Here is a 27,185-nt window from a genome sequence, read left to right as displayed (position 1 = left end):
TCAGGCATGCGGAGAACTAATGAAGCATAATGCCCTGTGTCGACAAGTTAATGTCTCAGCAGGGAAGACCAATTAGGAAATGTGTCATTTAGGGTGCTGTCTATGCCCCCAGAATCAACTCAAACAATGTCTTTGTTTGAACTGACATCTCAGTAAATGCTGAGGCTCTGGAGTCAGACAGAATGGGGTTTGAATACTAGCACCACTGTTCACTGACTATGTAATCTAGGAAAAGCTATTTAACTTCTCCACATGCCAATTTCATCAACTCTAGAATGAGGATGATAACTACTTAGAGGAGTTGCAGTGAGAATTCAATGTAATACTTCAGGTAGAATTCCTACCACCACACCCAGTACAGAGTAACTCTTTGGTAAATACCAGATGCCTGTGGCCATCATCTTATGTTCATATATCATCTCCTACATTTGAGAGCAAAGGACACAGGTCCTATCAAACATATCACATGGTAATAACTGTGAATTGAGGCACCGGGGGTCCATACACACTAAAAATAGAACTATAAACAAAAACTCTGACTCATGAATTTGTTCATGATTCTTCCTAAAAGTGGACATAGGCTTTCTTCAGTTTTAAAATATCTGTTCGAATGTTTTTCCTTCCATGGTTTTTCCTCACATCTGTATTGCCACTATTTTGACAATATATATATATTTCTTTTGAATAATTTCTTCCTCATATATTTGTCTATCTTTGCCATAATACTGGGCAACCTTCAGATACCTGTCAGCAACAGATGCTCCACTAGGAAAAGTTTGCTATCAGTCACTGCAATTGTTCAGTCTCAGAAACTATAATGAGGAAATAAAACCATCTTTTCCTGAAATTCAGAAGTTAAGCTATCCCGAACACCACACATTAGAATATAAATGCCTCTATTGAACTTTAAGCGACATTCTGCTCCCTAAATCAGTAATTTGGTAAAATATAAGTCAGTTTCATAGATAGAGGCAGAGGAGGAATAGGTTAGAATACCAGAATGAGAGAAAGGAAGGAAAGGGTGTTAATGTAATCAAACTGGTATTTCCCCGAATTGTTTTGTGACTGGGAACTTATCAGTCTTCATTAGTAAGTGAAAAATGATAAGAAATGTCATGAAAGTTAACATTTTTTGAGGGTTTACTATGTCCCAGGCACTGTTCTAAGTCTTTTACATATATTAAGTCACAGCAATCTTATGAAATGGAAACCATGGCACCCTCGTTTTGCAAGATGAGGAAAAGGAAGGTTAGAGAAGTAAAGTACCAAGATCACGCAGCTAGTAAGTGGCAGATCTGGGGTTTAAACTCAAGCAGTATGAATCCAGAGCCTTCCCTTTTAACTTCTACACTTTTAACTTCTCATACCTCTAAATGGAAGTAAAGGAATATTGCCTATCAGACACCACTTAAAATCTAGTCAACAACCCATTTCACAAAATAACATTATGAAATTAAATGATACTGTCATCATATAACAATTTAAATGATTTTACTTCCAGCCAAAGATTAATGTTGTATTTTAAGGAGAGTAAGGAGAATTTTTTAGTTCCCTAGACTTGGACAATTAGCCCACAGAACATTCAGAATTTGGTGATTTAATGATCTTAATGCACAATTTTTTTTCTCCCTAGAGCTTAACATTTTTACCAGAAAGGAAGATGAGATTTTTCTCCAAGTAGTCTAACAACTGTAAAGAGCTGTCTTAAATTTTTCTAATTTTTTATTGCCTTATTCTATTTAATTCACAAGTTTTTGTTTCCCCTTAAATGAATAAACCATGAACTCATCTTTTTTCTCATTAGCTCATAAGCACCATCTAGTGAAGAAACAGAATAACCACAGAATCATTCTTCCTGGCGAACAGGATTTAATCTGTACTAATAAAGCCTAAGTTAGCACCATTTTATATCACTGTTCTCAAACAGAAGATTTGTTAAATGCAAACATTACAGCTACGGTTTAAAATATGTATTTCAAGCTTTCTTATTGTTTTAAATTTTTAGAAATTAGAATTAGCTTGCCTTTGTGTTTCCAACTCCATTGGCCTTTCTGCTACTGTTGACTATATGTCCTTAGACGGCATTTTAAATGGCACATTTTACAGTACCAATAACCCTGGATGGTTTCTGAAATAGGTTTTTCCATATCAGCTCATGTTCTGCTTTTTTCCTCCTTCTTTTCATGTATCACATTATAATTTCTTAAATACATTCACCTAATCATTTATCAAGGACAATATCTGCCCTCCACGAGTTCATAGTCCAGTAAGTACAGACTTTAGGAAAACAAAGTATTACAGGTGTTATGATAGAGTATAATGTAGTGTAGAATCACTACACTACAATTAATCAATTCTAATCAGAAGGGTCAGAAAGAACTGGCTTCCATTTTGCAATTTCCTCAGAAGGCAAGGAACACATCTTATTCTACAGTAGATGCTCTCTTAATCAACCTCCATTTAACCAACTCACCGCATTAACCAAAGCTCTCCATTACATCTATAAAATATATTGACTCATACTCACTGCACAGTGAATGCTTAGGGCTAGAAGGCTTTCTAAACACTCATGAACATCTGTTCCTACCAGCTGAGTTGGATGCTTAACAAGAGGCAGTTGGATTTTGTTCCAAAATATGTTTATGCCAGTTTTAGTTGTAGTTACACAATATTAACTACACAACTTAAATAATTACTACATCAATCAATCAAATATAAGTTCGAAAACTGGTGTCAAATTAGGTAGGAGTTAGACAAGTGTAGACGATTGTGGGGAAACAACATTCTAGAATAATTCTGCATTCAAATTGGTTTGAAGATGTCTTTAGATTCTTGCCCTAATTTTTTAAAAAACCTGGAAATCTTAGCTGATATTTATGGGTATATTTTATGCAAGAAAGACAATGCACGTCATTCCTAGGATCTCAAACTTTAAAAGGAAGTAAACATCATAAAAGGATTCATAATCAAGAATAGTATTTTAAAAGTGGCACAGAGGTATAAGAAAGTTGTCAAAGAAGGTAAAATATAACATGAGCTCAAAATTGTGGGACAATAGAACAATAAACTAGGCTCTTTAAATTATATTTAGATAAAAACGAGGGCATGAGAGGTGAAAGTCTTCGAACCATGGTAGCTGATGCCATAATAACAAGGAGCACAGGCAAAGTTGATCTCCTCGAATCCTATTTTCCATTCTTCTGTGTAAAGTATATTCAACTTTAGCTGGAAAAGGTAGAAAAGAGACTTTATAAAGAACCTCCTAACTTCTCTACAATGTGCCCAAATGGGACATGTACATACTATATCCAAGTATAAATTCAGAACACACCTTGAGATTGATGACTCTGTCGTCAGCCATCTTTGAGGAATCAAGACAAGCAGGAAAAATGCTACAAGACTGATCATGCGAAAACATATTCCTTACATTCCAGAAATGGCAAGAAGTTGATACTGAAAATGATGGACTGGAAATATACTAATTGTCCTCAACAACATTCTAGAACAAATTATTAAAATCTCAGGCTATAAGCATCTAAAAAGGGAACAGTATTGAGTGTGAATCATGATTAGTTTATAGGAAACAAACCCTACCAAAACTAACCCATTACTGTTTTTGTATGTTTATTAGGTTAGTCAGTTTCCTATTTCTCTGTATTTTTGGAAAACATTTGACAAAGCTTTTAAAGATACCCTTCTGGACAAAAAGTGAAGAAATGTGAGTTCAATAGATTTATTGCTGTTTGTACTTAAAATGTCCTGATTAACAAATCAAAGTCAGCCTTGGAGAAGAGTGTGTAGCATGTGTTGTCCTGTTTCGTCCTAGCCCTACAAAATAAGGAAAATATTTTTCTTCTCAATGAATTCGATAAGAAAATTGATGCCATACTTGCAGGTGACACAAAGTTAAGAGGAACAGCCAACCCTTGAATGGCAGACTCAAGTTCCTGATCCCCAAGGATAGAAAATAGGCCCAGGGACTTCCCTGGTGGTGCAGTGGTTAATAATCCGCCTGCCAACGCAGGGGACATGGGTTCGAGCCCTGGTCCAGGAAGATCCCACGTGCCGCAGAGCAACTGAGCCCGCGAGCCACAACTACTAAGCCCGAGTGCCACAGCTACTGAAGCCCGCATGCCTAGAGCCCGTGCTCTGCGACAAAGAGAAGCCACTGTAATGAGAAGCCCACACACTGCAACAAAGAGTAGCCCCCGCTCGCCGCAACTAGAGAAAGCCCGCGCACAGCAACAAAGACCCAATGCAGCCAAAAATAAATTAATTACTTAAGTTTTAAAAAAAGAAAATAGGCCCAAATAAGTCAAGTTAAAAAAAAAAAAGAGAAGAAGTGTAAATGGGAGAGAAATTAATTATCAGCAGCCTGTGTAAGGAAAGAGTTAAGGATTTAGTTAAGTTCAATATAATAAAAATAAGTGTCAAAGAGGTAATGTGCTCACAGGCTAAATTAATTACAGTAGTTACAGTAGTAGGACCCTAAAAAAGGAGACATTTTCCATACTAGCTGGTCAGTGGTGTCAAATGTTAGAGATGTCCAAGAAAATGAGTTCTGAGGTTTACATTTGGTGATAAGGACATCATTGTTGACTTTCAATAGAGTAATTTCTGTTAAATAATTAGGGTAGGAACCAACAACAAAGGTTTTTGAGGCCTAAAGAGAGTATGAGCAAAAGTAAACTACCCACTTGAGAGCCTGATTGGTAAAGGAAAGAAAATAGCATTTAAGTAGAGAAGATAAACGAGTATTGGATTAATGTTCTCTTGCTTTAGAGAACTTTGCTAATTTTATGCAATTGCGAGCAAAAACCAAAACTATAATTAAAACTAAGAAGCAATATTAGTTTCCTTAGATTACTATACAGCTTCACCTATGCTCTGCCTCTAATAATCCATATGGTTTTGTATTTTATTTTAATTTTACATGTATTATATAACTAAGCATATCAGAAAGACTAGTTCTAAGGTAATATAGAGGAACTAGAAAATAGTTTAGCAGAATTATTGGGCTAGTATAAAGAAAGGAGGAGTCTAAACTGTGGATGGAAAGGCAATTTTCTGCAAAAATTTGATCAGCTCTACTGTAAAGCATCAACCTCTACAGGAAACATGTACTAGCTTGAAATAAAGAAGTTCAAAAGATAATGGAGAACTCAGATAATAACAAAAAGGAGAGCCAGAAATAGAGGCAGGACAGAGAATCTGCCCAAACCAGACTAGACAACAGCTTTCATAACTTTCCAGTTAAGAAGAAGTAGTTAACACCAGAACCACAATGTGCTTTTGTAGTCGAATTATTTGTAGCCTGTTGTATGGATATGTATGCCTAAGTACATAACAAGATCTACAGCTACAGTATTAGAAAGAAACAGAGAGAGAGAGAGAAAGAAAGAGAAAGAAAGAGAAAGGAAGGAAGGAAGGGAGGGAGGGAGGGAGGGAGGGAGGGAGGAAGAAAGAAAAGGAAAACTCAAGAGCAGCCTGCACTTAAAAACAAGTAGTTCATATTCTAGGAGTGATCCTTCTCATGGCACCATGTCAAAATGACAGATTCTGTAGTTCTAAAAGGTGAAGAAATCTTTCGGAAAAATTGACTCTGCCAAACACATGCATGATGTTAAGCGAACGTCAAACTGGTACATTAAACTGTACTTCTTTGCTTCTTTGTTTAGAATCCCAAAGAGTTCACAAATTACAAATAGTTCCCAACTTACCAAGAAGTTGTTTTCTAAAAGTTAGTTGGCAAATGGGCTTCCCTGGTTAAGAATCCGCCTGCCAATGCAGGGGACACGGGTTCGAGCCCTGGTCCGGGAAGATCCCACAGGCCGCGGAGTAACTAAGCCCGTGCACCACAACTACTGAGCCTGTGCTCTAGAGCCCGTGAGCCACAACTACTGAGCCCATGTGCCACAACTACTGAAGCCCGCGCGCCTAGAGCCTGTGCTCCACAACGAGAGAAGCCACTGCAATGAGAAGCCTACGCACCGCAACAGAGTAGCCCCTGCTCACCACAACTAGAGAAAGCCCTCACGCGGCAACGAAGACCCAATGCAGCCAAAAATAAATAAATAAAATAAATACATTTATAAGAAAAAAGTTAGTTGGCAAATCAGTTCTATGACAGCATAGTACTGTGGTTCAGAGTGGAGCCAGACAGCCCAGGTTCAAATCCTGACTCCACCACCTACGTAATTAATTGAACTCTGAGCTCCCACATCTGTAAAATGGTATACCTACTGAAAGGATTGTTCTGTTGTGATTAATGAGTTATTACATTGAAAATCTTTAGAATCATGCCGGGCACATAGGGAGTATTCAACGAGTGTTAGCTGTTATTATAATTAGCACAGTTGTAGGAACAGAAACACAGTTAAGTAGTTCCTAGAACAGGAGGCTCATAGGGCTGTGGTTAAGGGAAAGGACAGGAGAGAAATATGTCACCAGGGGTTTGGTAAATTTCTATACCTTCCCATATGTGTAAGAGGAGTCTTCTCTCTGGGTTACATCTCCCAAAGCGTTTAGCAGAATACATTTAAATTCCAAAGAACATGTTAAGCAAAAAAATAAATAAATAAAAATGCTTAATTAAATTTAAAAATTCAGTGATCAGATGACAATGGGAAATGCTGTATATTACATCCTTTCTTCTTGGAGATTTACAGCACATATTGTGATTAAAAAGAGAAAAATACCATTGAATTTTGTTTAATTCAGCATTTCTAAACTTCTGTAACCATAGAACCTATTTTTCTCTTACCTGCCATTCCCATCACATTTTGGGAAATGCTTCTCCTGGTCAGTTACTTCCCAAATATTCTAAATTGAAGAACAAACAGCAGTTATCCCTAAAGAAATAAAAGTGGAGGCTTTTGACTCACAACCCTGAGAGAATTATAAAGATGCTATTCATAAGTGGAATATTGGTTAAATCATGATTGCTATTCTTGCTCAACCCATTCAAAGTCAGAATAGCAATGTTAAAATAAAACATAAAGCTCCAGTACTTCCTTTTTCTGCTCATATTAGTAAGCCCACTCTAAGCATTTTTTCTGTTCAACTTAATTATTACAGACTTTAATGAAGATAAATCTGAGAACTGAAAAGTGTATTAAAGCACTACACTTCTGACTTATTGTGGTGATCATTTCACAGTGTGTACAAATATAGAATCATTATGTGGTACACCTGAAACTAATGTTATATGGCAATTATACCTCAATAAAAAAAGCATTATAGTTCTTCCTTCATAAATCCAAAACTGTTTAATTATAAAAGAAAAGGCGGGCTTCCCTGGTGGCGCAGTGGTTGCGAGTCCGCCTGCCGATGCAGAGGACACGGATTCGTGCCCCGGTCCGGGAAGATCCCACATGCCGCGGAGCGGCTAGGCCCGTGAGCCATGGCCGCTGAGCCTGCGCGTCTGGAGCCTGTGCTCCGCAATGGGAGAGGCCAACAGTGAGAGGCCCGCGTACCACAAAAAAATAAAATAATAAAATAAAATAAAAAAGAAAAGGAAGCTTTTAACTATTATTGTATGGGAAAACAGAAATAATTTTTATGGCAGCCCAGTGATGCTTTTACAATGCATGCTAGTACTCATGTCAGCTCTTATTAGTTTTCTTGCTTCTGGGAATGTTTTTATCCATGGGTTAGAATTTAACTGAAGAGGCATTGTAAGGGAGTCCACATTGCTCTAATAAGTCTTAGTTTCAGCATAGCGCTCTTAGCTTTTATTTCCCCTCTTGAAATATCTCATAGAGCTTTTAGAATGCCATGTGCCTGCTTTCTTGCCCACAATAACGAAACACCCAGTCCAGGCACAAAAATTTCTAAAGTACAAAGGTAAGAGAAGATTTAATTGTTCAGAATCTGTTCATTCATTCATTCATTCAACAAATATGTATTGAATATGTTCCAGATGTCAGACTATATGCTAAGTATTGATGATACTACAGTGGCAAAAATAGACAAGATCTCTATCCCTTTGGAGCTTATAGTTCCAGGAGGTACAAATATAATTACATATTAAAAAAAGTTGAATTAAAATTTCTCTCAAGAAGAGATATTTGGTTCTATGCGTACATATAACATGAGAACTGATTTAATTGCGGGTTCTGGGACACTTCCCTAAGAAAGTATTAATGGAGTCGAGAGCTGAAGGAAGAGTCATAGTTAACTGGATGGCAAAATCAGGGGAGAGCCTAGCAGGCAGGAGTAAACATGTGGGCAAGGCCCTCTGGCAAGCAAGGGCCTGGTAGCAGTCGCTTTCCTTTAGCCCTTTCTTGGGAAAGCAAACTAACACACTAATCCTGGCTCAATAGTGAATGACAAAGAATAATGTTATGTGTCCAGATAGTTGCATGTTCAACATTGGAGATGTAAATTCTTAGCTTAGGGGGAAAATCATTATTTAAATAATGTTGAAGATTCAAGCACCAGGACAGACTGATAAGGAAGATATTCTGGGGTAAGCAGGGTTTCCAAGTGTCTCCCAACTCATGCTGCCTAGAAGAATGACCATCCATGCTTCCGCAGGAAAAGGGGAAGTGGAGACAATGGAAAGAAATAAGAAGGAATCCAAGGAAGGGGTAGAAAAAGGAATAGTCAGAACTAAGTTAATGCATAGTTTAAAAAAAAAAAAAAAGGAACCAAGTTTGCTATTAATGCTTTGTCATAGCTTGTTTCAGTGTTCCACTGCAGTGTAACCAACCACACCCAAACAACAATTTGTTATTTCACAGAATTCTGTTCGTTAGACATTCTGGCAAGGTTCAGCTGGCGGTTCTCCTGCTCCATGGATGTAGCTCATGCAGCTGCCTTCAGCTGGTAAGTCCAAGACAACCCCAGTCCTCCAAGACTCTAAGTTGCCTCTCGCGATTCAGCCCAGCTTCTTTATAGCAAGGCAACAGGCTCCCAGGAGGGAACTTTCCAAAAGGCCAAGCCCCAAGACACAGGCATTTATCAACTCTGTCTGCATGTCACTCGTTAATGCCCCACTGCCCAAAGCAGAGTCAAAGAAGGATTGATCCCCACATGCAAGAATGAGTGCTCTTTGAATTCCTAAAAATGTTGTATTTCTCTGTATGTGAGCATATACTACACCAAAGCATCACTAAAAATATTTAGCCTTCTCTTTTTATCAAACGTTCAAACATTCTCCCCACACACCCCCACTCTCTGCCACAAAGAAGACAGATTTTACAAGTGTTTTAAATCCCCCATGGTAGTAAATGATGTCCTCTGGAAAAAGGAATCATTTATTAGGAGAATCACTAACTGAATCTACCATTCAATCTGTTTGTAAAGGTGGTGAAATGTGATTCACCTAATTTTAATATTTGTTAGGAGAAATGGTTGAAGTCATTAAATGAGATGTTTTGATCATCATAAATTCAATGACTTATGTAAGGAACATATTGTGAAAAATCCTAGGAATGTTATTTTTATTTTGCTTGAAAGCAGCATAAGGAAAGCAAAATTGACAAATGGCTATTGAAAGGGAGTAAAAAAAAAGTGACTTTTTCAACAGTCATGACCCCCAGCCTCCTCCTCACAATAACCTAGAAAATAGCAGTCCTCTAGCACGTTTTATTTAAAACATTAATAGCACTTAATAAAAAAACTATATTGTGATCCACATCGGAAGAGAATTACTACCTTTGAATTTTCTTGATTCAGTTAATTTTCACATGCTTTCTCCTCCATTTAAATATTTACCTGTTCCTTCCCTGTGTGCCTAATCAATCTCTCATTTATCTTCCAGAACACTTCTCTGCAAATGCACCCCAGAATTTCCTACTCTTCCCCAAGCAATGAGTCTCTTCTATAAGCTACCTCCATAACTTATACTTACAGAGAAGAGGCCAAACCAAGTCAATGGTGGAGGGGACAGAATTCAGAACATTTCAAGCATAAGCAATTTCTCACATCATCTTCTAATCTAGAAAATGTCATTACTGCTACCATTAGCTCTTTTATGGCTTCTTTTAGTTTGAATTGCAACTCCTTACTCCACATCCCTTCCAAAAATATCACGCCAATGATTGATTCTTCTCTCCTTTGACATTCCTTACCTCCATATTTGGAATCGACAGTAGTTTGGCTTTCACCCGTCTCATGAAATGCTCCTTTGGTCTCTCTCTTCCCAGGGGTTTTCCTCCCCATATCACAGAAGTAAGTGGTCCCCCATGCTCAGTGACTTCACTCTTTTCACGCTCTGTTCCACCTTGACAAGCCCCTCTCATCCTCAGGCTCAGGTACTTTGGGAACACCTATTATGCTAAGCTCTTCCTTATTGCCCCATGTTCTCCCTTGTAGTCTACTGCAAGTGGTAGCATGAAAATACTAAATCATGGCAGCTTTAAATAGCCGTGATTTAATAGCTTCTTTGCTTTGCTCAATTTCCTGCAATTCCATGGGGGGAAAATACTATTCCAGAGGTGCAAAAAGCTTATGCATAAAATAGGAACCATAACATTACTGAAACAACCAAGCACCCATAATTTAAGAAAACAATAGTTAATTGAAAGAAGATATGGTTATTGTTGTTCCATCTGCCACAGGGTAATTACGGGAAGATTGCGATGCTCTGTTTTCCAATTTCACCAGTTGAAAATTACAATTAATAACATACACAGAAATCACTATTTTTTAAAAAATATTTCATCAGGACAAAAAAATTAATTGGGATAGAAACGCTAACCTGTGTCCTTAAAAAGACACTAATTATCAAAAGAGCAAGACTCTGTCTGCATGTCGCTCGTTAATGCCCCACTGCCCAAAGCAGAGTCAAAGAAGCATTGATCCCCACATGCAAGAATGAGTGCTCTTTGAATTGTGTTTTGACCTTGCTTTGTTTCAGATGTGCTCCCACTATGAATGAATGTTTGTTTTCAACTTTTGGCTATAGATTTAACACCAAAGCACTGCTGATAAACTAACAGAAACTAGATGATAGAGCACTTTACATTCCTCACAGGGCAGGGCGGAAAAACAAAAAAACAAAAAACCCTTCCCCCAAACAACTCAGTGTCTCACTAAATTTTTAAAAATACTGATTTCTGAAGCAATTCAGGTTTTCTCAGGAGAATAATTAAATGACTCCTCCTTAAAACTTCTTTGCTGGAACCATTTGGATCAATTCCATTTCAAATTATTTAAACAATAGAGCACCTACTCCTTTCTTTGTGGAAATAACATTAATATTCCATTTTCACACAAAGGAGAAAAAGTTTATCCCCAAATATAAATTGTATTTTATTTTAAAAGTTTCACCCCCAATATAAATAGTAATAGGAGAAATTTGCCAAAATATGTTGAGATTATCATATCCTTCACCTTATTTATTTCTTCCTCCCCATTCCACATTGCTTTAAACAATCTTGTAACTTGATTTCATTTAATAGAGGATGTCAATATGCAAATATATTAGTAACCAGGACTAGGCAAGACAATATATATTTCAGAAGATGCCAGACTTCCACCCCCCTTTGCTTCTGAATGAAGATGTGCCCCCAGGAGTAGGAGGACGAAACGCCCTGAATTAAGGTCAAGTTTCCACCACCAGCAAACGTGGGAGGTCTGAGGAATTAAGCTCATCTATAGGAAAATAAAGCCAGTTTGTGAAAATTCCCAGCAAAAAACTTTGGCCTGACTAGCTGTCAGGTGGGAAGGTGTCAGAGGTCAAAGCAGGCAAGGAAGTATAGCAGGTATGGTCCTGGAAAGCAAAACCCTGAAACGTGGAGCGCCTACTCCAAAGTCTCCTTTATTCTGCTCCTGAATAGGAAGCATCCTCAGGATTTAGGCTTTTGCGTATGGGGCAAAAGGAGAGAATGAATGGAAGGACAAATCCTGACTGGATAACCAGCAACTTCTGTAATGCTATATAAAGAGAGCAGGCACTTGTTTCACAGTTCTTCCTATAAGTGGTTGGCATCTTCTTGCTGAAATTTTAACTGGGTTTTTTAAAAAAGTATTTAGATAGTTTCTAATGATGTGGATCTTCCCTTTCATGAGGGCTATCCTTTCCTTCAGCTATTTTTGTTTAACAAACATCAGCAGGGTGGGTAGTGGGCCTGCTGGCTGTCAGCCAGATCTGGGTTTAAGTCCCACTCTACCACATGGCAGAGTGCACTGAAACCCCTCAGGATGTTGATAGGAGGTTGTCTAGCACAAAATGAGCATCATTAACTAATAGCTACTGTTACTAGTAGCTACTAATAGCTACTGTTACTAGTAGCTACTAATAGCTACTGTTACTAGTAGCTACTAATAGCTACTGTTACTACTACCCACTACTAAAGTGAACTATAAGGCAGAGTCTTGCTATCTAGAATTTTTTTGTAAAAGCTAAGATAAACTTCAAGATAATGAGTCCTAAATACTGAATAGAAGTCAGTTGTTAACACACATAAAAATGCACCCCCCTCCCTCCTTCTGCCTGCATGGTAATATATTTATTAAAATGGCTTAATTTACCAAAAGGTGATACACTCCAGAAGCGTAAGCATGACCGCAAGTGATTCATTATGTAGAAAACACTAACATCTTTCACAGTGACGCTACTATCCGACTAGTCAACCTGGGTTCATCGCTAAAATCCACCTTTGTTGCTACTTTCACGGACGGTATTCTGGGTGAGACGCATTACAGCAAGGACCAAAGCCAGTATAGATACTCTGAAATTCTTAGGTACACAGTATCCTCATAAGATTTCTTGCCACAGTCTTTAAATATTCTATTGGTCTCATTTACAACGATCATTCTAATCTTTATGAGACCATGTTTCCAAGTTACTATATTTCTACCCAACACTAATGAAGCAGTTAGTTATCCCCAGACACAAGGGTGTGGACCTGAAGTATGCCTAAGCTTCCATGCCCATATATATTCCAGTGGGACAAAACCACAGTGCAAGAATAAAATTTTCCATGAATCAGTAAAGCCCTGAAAGCTTTCAAAGGCCTTTTCTAGAAGGCGTGATGTCTGAAGCATAGCATTCCAGTAAACTTGGAGAGTAGTGACGAAACATTCTAAAGATAAAGCCATGACATTCTGTTTCATCCCTCTGGGGAAAAAATCATCACCCTGCTGACATAATTCAAAGGAGTTATGTATTTAGTCACACTTTCTCCCACTTCTCTGGAGAGGTTTAGATGTGACCTTTCAGTCCTAACCCTGTGTGTGCAGTAGAGGACTAGAGTCACAAGGTCTGAATAGAATTAACCAACACAAGACTCTGTTGTACTGGTTTAGCCACCGTTATTATACTTCAGAAAGCACACTCCCTAACTGGGAGAAAGAAGCGAGACAAAAACCAAGGCTGGTGGAGAGCAACTCATTGGCATTTGGAAAATCAGTTCCAGGAAAGGACTCGTTTAAATCAAAGTTCGCAGGCTAAATGTAGCCCTATACCTTACTGTAGAAGTTGCCAAGCTCTGCTTCTCCTACTGTAAACCGAAAACAAAGTAGGAGGATGGGGGAAAGAATGGCCTTATTTCAATTCCTAAATGATTCATTCCATGGGTTTTTACTATCCCGTACATCAGATCACATTGCTGCTGTGTTTTTCATCCTCCCAGATTCAACAGGAAGGAGAATGAGAAAAAGTTTGTTAGCTATTCCTCTTCCGTCTTTATAGTAGAGGAAACAGGGGCACCCTTGGCCCCCTGCTGATTTCTCACTTCCCTTTTCACTTCTCTCCATTGCGAGGGGAAGGAACTAGCCACCATCGCCTCAGGTGTCACCTGCATACTCCAGATCCACATCCCCTCAATTCTTCTCAAAGTCCGTGACAACCACTTCTGGTCCCTGCCAGTCCACTGCTGCCACACGGAGTCCCCCCCTGAACTCACCAGCACCCTCTCCATTCCAGTGCCTTCACGTCTTTGTTATTCACAGTGACCCAGACAATGCAGCCCAAGCACCCAGTTCTCTGAAGAAGTTGGTCTATGAGTGAAATTTGAAATATCCATGGTTAAACTGGACTCCATATCACTTAAGCAATCTTTCCATTAGTATTATTCTTCACAAACGGCTTTTGGAAAGAACTGATAAGCAGAGTTCAAGGTTGTAATCTTTGGCAAGAATATGAAGTACAAATATTTCGTATAGAACAAGGCAGTCGTATGATTTGACAATCAACATGACTGAGATCCAATATGGTTTTCCACTCTTCCCCCAAATGAATTATCTACTATGATCCAACTGTTTTTTCCTACCACTATCTTAATCATTATATGTAACAGTTTCAAGTATTGGTCATTCTAATTACTGTCTCATCATCTATATCACTATTTTACCAGCATCCAAAAGATCTCCATCCAGACTTACAGTATACACCATGTTAAATGTCTATAAATTACTTAAATAGTGAAGAAAATAGTTCAATTCCTCAGCCCAATACATAAATCTAAGAAATAAGAGTTTAAGAACAGCAATCTTGAGTGCTTTGAAATTCAAATGTTACTATTTTTGCTGCCTTAGTAAATCAACACTTTAAAAATTTCACTTAACAAAGGTTTTTTTTTTCTCCTTGTTAAGTAACCTAATTCTTCTTTCCCTTGAGAATCTAAAGAGCAGCTGGATTATGAAAGTTGCTGCCACTGGAGTGAAGTTTTGGGTTTGGGTTTGTTTTTGTTTTTTAACCATTCTGCCCCAGTAATATTTGTTGGCAAAGACTCTCAAAAACTGGCAAGATGGGCTTCCCTGGTGGCGCAGTGGTTAAGAGTCCACCTGCCGATGCGGGGGACACGGGTTCGTGCCCCGGTCCAGGAAGATCCCACATGCCGCGGAGCGGTTGGACCCGTGAGCCATGGCCGCTGGGCCTGCGTGTCTGGAGCCTGTGCTCCGCAACGGGAGAGGCCACAGCAGTGAGAGGCCCGCGGACCGCAAAAAAAAAAAAAAAAAAAAAAAACTGGCAAGAGCTATAAATTAGATATCTGAACTATTCTCCCCTATCCATACAAAAGAGCTGTCCAACTTTCCAGGACTAAAATGCTTTAATTAACAAGATTTATGCCTTAGGGGACTAGAAAATTTGCCTCCAAGTCAGATGAACATATGGGTTATAAGTTATTAATTATACAAACTAAGGCTTTGGGATCAGATAAATTGAATTAAACCCTAAAGCTAAATGATACATAATATATCCCATATTTGTGTTGGATAGGAAAACAGTAAAATCTGAAAGTTAGGGTAATGACTTAAATGGAATCAGAAAGGCCAAGGCTCACCTTCCAGATTCATTACCAGATACTTAACTGATATTCACTGGCTCAGGAAAAACTGAAAGTCTACCGCATGAACAGATTAGTCATATTAGTCTATTACAACCCTAGAAAAAAGAGTATATAGAATGATAAAGAGATTTATGTACCAGAAAACTGTCCAAAGTTAGAGAGATAAATCAATAGATAGATAGAATGTATAAAAACTTATACATTTACTATATACTATTCCTTAGTTGGATGCGTAACTTAAACACAAACTCCCAAATTAAGACAAACATGAGAAAATAAAGGATGGTTTATAAGGCCAAAAAGACGAATCAATGTTAGCACTTTACTGCCTAATTCTTTTTTTTTTTTTTTTTTTGGTAACAGACTGTAGGGTATAATGGATTTTTAAAAAATTATTTCTAGTTGAATTTCAAAAAGACATAGTGAACAACAGATCAATACAGAATAAAAATAAGTCATATTTACCAGTTATATGACTTATCAGAAAGGGAGGAATAATAAAATAAGATGAACGAAAATTATTTTTGTTGCTTTTAGACCTCGCCATAATTAATAACCCAAGATCAACAATCTTTTGGAGTATTACTTTAAGAAATTAAATATACAAAAATCCCTTAAATCACTTAAACAATAAAGTAAAATAAAACCAACCAGAGCATGAATTTTCAATTAACACAACTGAATGACAAAGGATTAGCAAGTATCAAAGAAATGAGATCATCCTAAATTTTTAAAATACAGAAAAATATTTACTATAAATGATGGAAATAAATTAATAAATCCAAGTATAATTATTTTAATTTAAATTGAATGCAGGAATTATCTCAAAAAAAAAAATCCAAGTTGCTGCTTCCCAGATATACCTACAACTACTTTGAGAAAAGGAAAAGGGCATGACTCAAGGTACTATTTACTTTCTTCTAATAGAACTTTCATGATATAATTCAGTCTTGAGGTTACAAATGACCTGTGATCCATTAACAAATTGCATTTACCGCTTAAAAATTAAAAAGGAGTCTTTCCTGATTTAAAACACATGCACACACAAACAGATCTTAATCTCAGGCACAGCAAAAAAGAAATTGAGTACCAAACCAACAAATACTATGAGTTTTAAACTCAATAAACATGAGTATTATAGTAAAAAATTTCACACCAGTTATTTCTTTTTCTGATTTAGATACTTCTTACATGTTAATAATTGTTTCAAGAAACTTAATTGCGAATTAATTATATAGAGAGATATTTCAAATATTCTTCACACATTCAATCTATACAGAGCTTTTGGCATAATGGCAAAGTCACGAAGAAAATCTACACCATTACTGCAAAAGACATAATCTTTACTGGTGCTAAAAAGACATAATCTTTACTGGTGCTTAAACAAAGAGGTAGCTAAAAAGTGCCACCATTTCTCTCAAATGTTATCATTTACATAACACCTTAAAACACACTCTGATTTGGGAAAAAAATTATTCTTCCAAGCAGTTAAGACAGATTAATCTCATCTATTTCATGGTAGCAAAATCTTCCTCAGATGTTAATAACAGGCAGAATTACTTGATTTTAGCCTTTCGTCACCAGAGACAATTGCTACATCACTAAGCAAACATGATGAACTCATTTTATTAGTCAAATAGTTGAATTCCATTCAAGTGCACTTAATACAGTACTACACATTATAAATTGATTGAAATTAGAGAGATCTCCAATTGGAAATGGGGTTTAAAAAATACAACTAATACTGATTTCAAATTATATGTTTCATTGGTGTTCTAATGAAACATACAAAGCAAATGATTTGTTTCCAGCATCTCTGAAAGATTATCTAGTCCTTTAATGTATTAAAATAGAACTGAGAAAATACACCCCTGAAATATAGAATCAGAAGTACAGTTTGAAAAATTGAAACTAATTTGATATGTTTAATTCAGATTATGGTTAAATGGTAAGAGGACAGTTCAAGAGTTGATGAAAGTTTCAAATTAGTCACATTTGTTGAAAAAACATAAATGCAGGTGGCTGTAATGTTTACACTGCGTCAGACTTTTTCAAATCTATGTATAATGTAAGTCCTAAAAAATCATAAAGACTTAATTTCTTAAAACACTGCTGACTATTGAGGAAAATCCAAATGGATTACATCTAAAATGAGGCTGTTCCTTCTCCTTGTGTAAAATACTTTTGGAATTCATAACACAAAAAATATGCACAGGAAGACATTTAGACTTGTCAATACTTTTTTAAAATTGAGGGACTGCTGCTCTTGAAAATTTTCCCTGTATTTGCTTTGCTTTCTTCAGGGTCTTCCTTTTCTTTCAAGAGCTCTGATATAGATGTGTATCAGCTGTATATGTTAATAATTTATTTGCCTGTTCCCACAAGTGAAGAGGTGGCTTTGTTAGACAACAGCTTGATCTTTATGTTTTACTTCTGGTAGGATTCTCTAACTTTCGCCTGCAGGGCATCACACGTCTTCTTGGCATCGCCTAGAAGCATGGCTGTGTTAGGTTTGTAGAAGATTGGATTGTCCACTGCAGCATAGCCAACACCTAAGGTCCTCTTCATAACAATGACCTAAGAACCAAAGATTAAGTGAGACCGTGTATTTAACAGACCTGGCCAGGACTTGTTCGACAAACAAACATTGCCCTGCCCTGACTCTGAACAAAGCAGGTACCACTACTAATTCTTTACTACAAAGACTTAAAATACACAAGGAGTAGTTTTAAATGCATGTTTACTTTGTATTAACTTTAATTCTTTAAATGTGCCCATACTCTTATATCCATTAGAGAAAAGGTCATGTTAACAATAATATATCTGATAAGTGATTTTTTTCCTCAGTGCTTTTCTCTATAAAGACTATGTATAACATTTTCTAGTCAGAAAAATAAGCATCTTTCTCTGAATGGGCTAAAGAGAACAAATTTAGTGCATAAGCTTCTACTACCCATCCTAAGATAAAGGTAGTTGAGTGGGAAAATGGTATGATTCTTAGTCCATTGCTTTAAAGTAAAGGATATCAGAAAGAACGGATATAAGACAAGAGCCCAAAGAGCAATCTAGTGTGTCACAGAACAGAGCTAATGACTAATAGAATGCTTCCACGAAGAAAAATGAAGGGGGAAGTCCATCCATCTCTAATACTGATGTGTTCTAGACATTTACAACTACATGGATTGTGGATGTTGCTGTCCTGTTGAATATCAAGTCAATTCTTCATGAAATGAAAAGCCTTTCTATGGTCTTTTAGGACACGCAGTCTATTCAAAAATGGAAGCAGAGCAAATTTATTCATGTTCCATACACCATTAATACAGTAATGTACCCTACAAACTCAAATATTGGTGATCAATGCAACTGTCCATATACACATGAACAAGTGCATATCTACTCACTCACCACAAATACTACGTTTAAAACTCACACATTTACAATAAAGAGAGACAAATTAAAGGGAAAATATACGTTACGTTATAATGATTCTTAAAATGCAGATATGACTTGAGAGTGGTAAAGAGACTTGCCCACAGTCGGGGCAGAGGAAAATTTATAAGTGTTTGCATTCTCTACAATGTAGAAATTAGCTTTTTCAGAAGCAATGTGCTGTGAGCAGGGCTTGCTTCCTTCCATGTTACTGTTTGGTTTTCTAAATCACCTTTCTTCTGCACACTCTATGGAGTGTGCATACAAATTCCCTTTCAAAAAAATTAAATGAAAAAATGTGCTCATCTTCATACGTGAAGGCGATGAAACTGACTCACTGTCCTGGAGGGAAGCCCTTTGCTTCACTGGACTCGGCCTGGAATTCAGCCAGACTCATCCCAAAAGCTCACAGGTCCTTTTTCAGCTGTGGCTACAGATTGTGCTAATCCATCCAGATAATCTCTTTTAGTTCTAATCGAGATCAGGGCATTCACTCAGGTTCTCTGGTGACCACAGAACAGACAGAAGCTAGATATAGAGAGCTGGACCCTAAATCTACTCTAACTCCTGAGACTCCTAAAAGGCATCATCATTTCTCATCAAGTGACCAAGGAAAGTTCTGTGTATGTATTTTAAGAGACCTTTAATTATTAGAATGAAACACAAGTCTGAAACTTTACCTGCTTTGATTTCCAGACCTCGAGGACTGGCATGCCTGCAATAATAGAGTTGGGGTCTTCTTGAGCCGCTGAATTAACAGTGTCATTAGCTCCAATTACAAGGACCAAATCAGTGTCTACATAATAAAAGAAAATATAAAAATTAAAAGGGTCACTTTTATTTTCAGGCAAATTATGGTGACCTGACTTTATAACAACAACAACAGAAGCTAATATTGATAGGACAAACACTTGTGCCAGGCACTGTACAAACAGCTTTATCAGAGAGGTTCAGTAACTTAGCCAATGTCACACAGCTTAAAAGCAATAGGTCCTCCATCTGAACCTGAGTACCCTAACAGGAGCTTGCATTATTATATTTTCCCTCCCCTCAATGGATCTACCTAATCTGACTTTATAGCTCTTTTACAATCCCAAAATGATCTTGCCAGTAACATTAAAGATCTGCATTCCCATAAATGGGTGTTGAATTTTGTCAAAAGCTTTTTCTGCATCTATTAAGATGATCATATGGTTTTTCTCCTTCAATTTGTTAATATGGTGTATCACATTGATTGATTTGCATATATTGAAGAATCCTTGCATTCCTGGGATAAATCACACTTGATCATGCTGTATGATCCTTTAAATGTGTTGTTGGATTCTGAGGTAAGCGGGGACGAAGTGAAAGAGTGGCATGGACATATATACACTACTAAATGTAAAATAGATAGCTAGTGGGAAGCAGCTACATAGCACAGGGAGATCAGCTCCGTGCTTTGTGACCACCTAGAGGGGTGGGATAGGGAGAGTGGGAGGGAGATGCAAGAGGGAGGAGATATGGGGATATATGTATATGTGTAGCTGATTCACTTTGTTATATAGCAGCAACTAACACACCATTGTAAAGCAATTATACTCCAGTAAAGATGTTAAAAAAAAGATCTGCATTCCATTTTCAACTTTTAAAATGACTACTTAATATGCAATTCGATGTCTAAAAGAAAATGGTCTAAGAGTCTGTACTATATTAAAGCTGTGTCCATAATTCCTGGAACTGGCAGGTTTCACACATAATTTAGCAACAGTGAAATCTGAAAGGGGGCATAAAATTAAAATGGTCTAAATTTCCTCTTTAAGGATCATAATATAAGGTACCTTAGAACTCTGCCAAAAATGCCATGTGAATCTAGACATACACACAATTTCATTATTTTTCACTAATAAACAGTACTTTTTAAGTTTACAGTGGATATGTGCCAGAGGGAACTGGTTTAATTTTAACAAACATGATCTTGGTCCAAATGTCATTAGCATTCAACATCTACCCAGTGACAGCCACAAAGTCCAACACCTTATCTAGTGAAGTCCTAGAACTTTAAAGAAAACAGAAAACTACTTACTGCATGAGTTGGTACAACTGCAAACCAGTAAAATCTCAGACACTGGCAAGAATCAGACACTAAATCATCAGCAGAAGCAATTTTATAAATGAGGAACCTGAGGTTGAGTACCTAGTTCAAGGCCACAAGCAAATGAGACTCAGGACCTGGATTCTAAAGCCAGGTCTATTCCAAATCCCTCTGCAATGCAGTCCACTGCACAGCCTCCCAAGATTTTCACCATCCTTCAGATCTCCTCAGAGGGAGAAAATTACCCATGCTGCTTACAAATCTGTTGCACCTTTTTCAGTATTGTCTTTTGCTTATTTAATTTCAACTGCATACTTACTAGGAACAGGTTACGCTTCATCTGAATAGTAGGTCTTCAGTAATCCCACAATTTATGCCCTAAGACTGGCATCACTCTATTCATACTAAAAACACCTAAACTTTACCATTATCCCCATCACTTACCTGGGAAATCATGGTTGATCTCATCCATCTCCAACACAATATCATATGGCACCCCAGCCTCAGCCAGCAGCACATTAAGCTGACCAGGCATCCGGCCTGCAACTGGGTGAATTCCAAACCTAGACATGAAACAAATGAGCAGCTGGCCTTACTTGATGGGCCAAAATGTACAGAGACCCCAATATCACCTCCAAATTTGCACACTTTGTTCTTGGCACCTCTGCTTCTCCTGGTACTATCTGATCTCTACAAGCAGGAATAGAATCCGTCTAGATATATGGTCAATCTACAAATAGTAAGGTTTGGAGATTCAAGGCCTCAGTATATACAAACTGTAACTCCTCACAAAAAAATAAGTGTGACTTTAGAACCTGACTCTTCCAGATATGTTTTAAGTTCAATGAACTCCCAACAACATTAATAATATCACCTTACATTTAATAAGCATTATGTTCTCTCATGATACTTTATGATAATTTGTGAATCTTTTTGAAGTCAGCATGGAATGAAACGTTTGCCATGAAAAACACTGTCATGCACATAAGTTAAAGGCCTACTTTCAGTGAGTAATATGCAGCATTACTCCACATCACAGAAGAAATGTGATAGTAACACACTGGAGTGTTTAAAAGGCAGAGTAATACACAAATCAGATATCTGCTCTTTTATTAAGGCAAAAGAAACTGAAGCATCAAGCAATTTCGTTCAACCACAGCCATAATGGGATCTGTGAAGTCATGTAATCCAACCTCTTGCCCACAGTACTGATCTCTGTCTCCTCAGCACTGGGCACAGTCCCTGGCACACAGGCAGGACCAAATAAAAAGTGAGTGAGTGACTGAATGAATGAATAAATCCAGTGAAGAAATGCATTTTATACTACCTCTAGGCAGGGATCCATCTAACCTCAGCTTAAATACTTTCAGTGACCAGAAACTAACTCCATTCTAGCTCTATTCCATTACTAGAAAATCCCAATAACTATATATATATATATATATATATATATATATATATATATATATATATATATATCATATCACACACACACGCTCATTATATTAAACCAAAAAGAACCTCCCACTCATTGCTTTCCAAGGTCTGTAGTTTGAGGGTCTACTCCCTTATATCTCTATATCATATCACACACACACATGCTCATTATATTAAACCAAAAAGAACCTCCCACTCATTGCTTTCCAAGGTCTGTAGTTTGAGGGTCTACTCCCTCTTTCACATGTGGATTCCTCTGAGCTAACCTAGGATGCCTATTAAGCAAAACATCTTCAATTCTTTCAACTGTTCAGTGACTGACAGGACTTCTAGACTCACTGCTGTCCTAGTCACTTGTTCCTATATTGTCACTGTCCAGCTCAAACCTCAGTCCCCCACTGTAAATACAATATGCTGGATGTGATCTAGATGCACAAGGCACAGCAAGAAAGTCATACCCTCAGGCCCCTTTCAGAAGCCTAAGTCTGTAACAGCTACCACATCACACTGCTGGTTTTTATCACTGACAGTTATTTAAGATGCCCTATTGGAACTCTACTCAGTGCTCTGTGGTGACCTAATTGGGAAAGAAATCCAAGGAAGAAGGGATATATGTATACGTGTGGCTCACTCACTTTGCTGTACAGCAGAAACTAACACCATTGTAAAGCAGTTATACTGCAAAAAAAAAAAAAAAGATGGCCTGTTACTTTTCACAGGAACTGCTGCCAAGCCAGGCCTCCCCACTCGTAACACAGTCCCTGTTAGGAACAGATTAAAAAAGCATAGGAATTGACCCTTCCCAAAAGCAGACCTGAAAAGAGCTATAAAATGGCTATTTATATTCTCCAAATAACTGACATATGGTTTTCTACATCTTTAAATGAAGATAATGAAGATAATCTGATAATGAAGAGCCTGAATTACTGGGGAGCTCGTAATTGGAAAACAAGATATCAAATGATAGGTTCTCTTTAATCAATTTTTTTTAAATTTATTTTTGGCCGCCCTGGGTCTTCATTGCTACGTGTGGGCTTTCTCTAGTTGCGGCGAGCTGGGGCTACTCTTCATTGCGATGCGCGGGCTTCTCATTGCAGTGGCTATTCTTGTTGCAGAGCATGGGCTCTAGGCACAAGGGCTTCACTAAATGCAGCATGTGGGCTCAGTAGTTGCAGCACGCAGGCCCTAGAGAGCACGGGCTTCAGTAGTTGTGGTGCCTGGGCTCAGTAGTTGCAGTTCGCAGGCTCTAGAGCACAGGCTCAGTAGTTGTGGTGCACAGGCTTATTAGTTGCTCCGCGGCATGTGGGATCTTCCTGGACCAGGGATCAAACCCGTGTCCCCTGCACTGGCAGGCGGATTCTTAACCACTGCACCATCAGGGAAGTCCCTCAAATTCTCTTTTATATAATCTTCATTCTGGAACCACTGAAAGTTCCTAAATAATCAACTTATGTTTAAAAAAACAGAAACTCAGGGCTAAAAGGAAACAAAACAGTTATCTCTAGGTGGTTGTACAACAGATAATCATTTTACTTCCTCTCTATTTAAAAATGTTTTCCAAATTTTCTATGAGAATGAACAATTTTATGGTGGGAAAAAATTAACTGCATTTAAAATAAATTAATACTTCATGCTTTTATATTGTGATACAATTTACAAATTTCTTAGATATTATTTCATTCTATCCCTAATCATCTTTAATAATCTCCATCAAGAATTAGAATTTAGAGCAGCTGATTCAAATCCAGGACTTAGTTAAATAAACTGGGCTTTAGAGCTACATTCCTGTACCTTAAAAAAAAGAAGAGAGCAAGAAAATATATAAGAGGGGCTGCCAGCATATATTTTGGCATAATGGCTAATACTGACTCTTTGAGATATGCTATACAATTTGCACAACTTTTTTAGTATAGCTAACCTGTAAGTCGAACTCGGGTCTTTCTGCCTCAAGAGTCTTTTCACTACTATACAATACAGGCAGTATAGTCAAGCATTTAAGAGGTATTTTTGTTTAGTTAGTAGCTCAAGTTAACTAGTTACATGACATTCAGTAAGTTACTTAATAGCTCCCTCTCTCTCAATTTTCCCATAGAGTACTAACCAGCTGTTATTACACGTCCACATCATGCCAAGGGCTATATTAAACTCTGTAGAAGAGGTCTGAGAAATACCTATTTATCTCTGCTTGAATGGGTGAAATAAGGAGTTCTAAGAATCCAATTTACAGTGTTGAGAAAAACGGAGCACCCAGAAAGTTTCAAACAATACTATAAGCTATAAATTTTTTTAATTTAATTAAGTATTTGCATGGACATAGGAGAAAAAAATGTCTCTTAGTACACAAAGTACCTGCAACAATGCAAAACATTTACCAGCACCACTTAAATGCTGGGGAAGTAGGTTCTGAAAAATTACTAAGGGTAGGAGGTAGAATGAACTGTATAGAATGGACTATTAATAATCTAAGACTTTTAAAAATTTTTTATTGCAGCATAGATGATTTACAATGTTGTCTTAGTTTCTGCTGTACAGCAAAGTGAATCAGTTATACATATATATATATATCCACTTTTTTATTTTTTTATTCTTTAATTTATTTATATTTGTTTTTGGCTGCATTGGGTCTTCGTTGCTGCAAGCAGGCTTTCTCTAGTTGCGGTGAGCGGGGGCTACTCTTTGTTGCAGTGCGCGGGCTTCTCATTGCAGTAGCTTCTCTTGTTGCGGAGCACGGGCTCTAGGTGCATGGGCTACAGTAGTTGTAGCGCACGGGCTCAGCAGTTGTGGCTCATGGGCTCTAGAGCACAGGCTCAGTAGTTCTGGCACACGGGCTTAGCTGCTCCGCGGCATGTGGGATCTTCCTGGACCAGGGCTCGAACCTGTGTCCCCTGCACTGGCAGGCAGATTCTTAACCACTGCGCCACCAGGGAAGTCCCTCCACTCTTTTTTAGATTCTTTCCCCAAACAGGCCATTACAGAGTACTGAGTAGAGTTCCTTGTGCTATACAGTAGGTCCTTATTAGTCATCTATTTTATATATAGTGGTGTGTATATGTAAGACTCTTTTAAAAGGCATTTATCATCTCTTCCCTCAGTGGGCTGCCTACAGTTTTATTTTTTTTTATTGAAGTATAGTTGATTTACTACTTTCTTTTGGTGAGAATAAAATTAATAAATAAATAAAATTAATCATTTTTTGGAAATTTAACAGTTCAACAGTTGAGTAAAAATTTTTAAATGTTCTCTAAAAACAAGATTGGGTTTTTTTGGCTAGACATTGCTATCCTAATGTCATTGTCTGTTCCAAACCAGGGTTTTTAATCACTCCTGAAAACAAAAGTAATGAGGCAAAATACTGACAATTCATGTTCATACTCTTCATGTAGTAACACAAACTATATTCAGCACTACTGCAGCTATTTTCAAACTGCCTCAGAGAAAGCATTTCCAAAATGTTACACAGGTTCTTGGGTTGAGACGTCTACTTTAAAATTTTAATACCACAATGGCAATAAGATAAAACATTTGAAAAAATAATTTCTCCAGGCACCAAACTATATGCTCATTAAATGGGAGTTATTAATACTAACCCTCAATCCTGAACATGAATGTCATTTTAATATTTTAACAATAATATAGAATTTTAAGCATGAATATAAAAAACACAGAGAAAAATGCAGTATATTGAAATAACCAAAATATACTCCTAAGCCTACTGATTACAGGAATGTAGAAAAAGAAAAGGGATGATGAATCAAGTTTCAGAGGTGCTTGATTTTGTAAACAAGCATCACAGTCTCCAGTTCAGGACTTTTAAACCTTTCTTCAATGATGGGGAGGGATGAACAATCCCTTTGGTTCACAGGAAATAACAGAAGCAGTAAGAAAAAGACAATAACAGACTCAGAGAAGGTAAAGCTCACTTATATGTAATAAACAATTGAATTTTTAAAAAGAGGAAAGACTGAATTTGTGTAATCCTTACAAAAAGTGAGAAAGAAGGCAGAGCACAAAGCAAAATAAATGCACATGAAAGAATGACATGGACATGTGTCTTTAAAGGCACGTATGACGCTAAGGTGTATAAAGAAAGTAATTTGAACATCAAAATAAATAAGGGTAGTCATGGATTATAACCCACTGTGGAAAGTGGGAATACATGAGTCAAGACCGATAACAGACTCATAAGTCAATAAGGAAAGGAAGAAAGGAAGGAAGGGAGGGTGGGAACGCTCTCCCCTATAGTGGTAGACCATCAACTGATAAATGTAGTGGGGTTATAAAACCACCATTTTGCCACCATCATAATAAAGTTTGGTTCAGATAAAAATGAGCAGCAGCACATGTTCAATCTAAGGAGTAAAGCTTGAATGAGGAGCAGGATTTTGCAAGGTCTTAAAGAGAGCTCAACAGAGAAAGAAAAAAAAATCAGTAAAGACTTTCAGTGCTTTCTCTGACAGCTACTTTATTGAAATTGATCAATAATAAGTAGTTGTTAGAACATCTGGATACTTTGCTCAATGGGCATTTGGTTAAGTGGGTAGAGTCTGTATTTCTTTTTCTCCCCAGCTAATAGTTCCTTATAATACCTAATAAAATAAATTACCAAGATTAACAAACCAAATCTCAGCCAAGAAGAACTTGAATTGAAACTAATTTATTGTGTATTTTAAGGCACTGTTTGGTATACACAAAATATTTGGTGTACAGAATATTTTAACTTTATGTTCTTTAAATATCAAGTGGGAGCAACAGCCAGCTCTACCCACCACGAGTCCCTCCCATGAGGAAACCTCCACAAGCCTCTAAGATAGCCTCATCCACCAGAGGGCAGACAGCAGAAGAACTACCATCCTGCAGCCTGTGAAACGAAAACCACATTCACAGAAAGACAGACAAGATGAAAAGGCAGAGGACTATGTACCAAATGAAGGAATAAGATAAAACTGCAGAAAAACAACTAAATGAAGTGGAGATAGGCAACCTTCCAGAAAAAGAATTCAGAATAA

General features: G+C 37.4%; 1 protein-coding gene across 3 annotated transcripts in view; it reads right to left on the bottom strand.

The window, feature by feature from the left end:
• Nucleotides 1-1,635: 1,635 nt before the first annotated feature.
• The window catches only part of NNT (nicotinamide nucleotide transhydrogenase), a 106,678-nt gene continuing 81,128 nt past the window's right edge, over nt 1,636-27,185 (bottom strand). Inside the window, exons 20-24 of one of the 3 annotated variants that reach the window (XM_028492893.2) lie at nt 21,187-21,305; nt 19,352-19,467; nt 13,857-17,819; nt 6,764-6,851; nt 1,636-3,535 (exon numbers count right to left, since the gene is read on the bottom strand). In XM_028492893.2, the coding sequence (XP_028348694.1) occupies nt 17,670-17,819; nt 19,352-19,467; nt 21,187-21,305 (385 nt within the window). In that variant the 3' untranslated portion in view covers nt 1,636-3,535; nt 6,764-6,851; nt 13,857-17,669. The remainder of the gene's footprint in view (nt 3,536-6,763; nt 6,852-13,856; nt 17,820-19,351; nt 19,468-21,186; nt 21,306-27,185) is intronic. The other 2 variants (XM_055086547.1, XM_055086546.1) reach the window with 2 other exon arrangements.

This window comes from Physeter macrocephalus, chromosome 8 (assembly GCF_002837175.3).
Source record: "Physeter macrocephalus isolate SW-GA chromosome 8, ASM283717v5, whole genome shotgun sequence".
Lineage (NCBI taxonomy): Eukaryota > Metazoa > Chordata > Mammalia > Artiodactyla > Physeteridae > Physeter > Physeter macrocephalus.
Note: the sequence above shows the minus strand (reverse complement) of the source record. Positions and strands in the feature narration are given on the sequence as shown.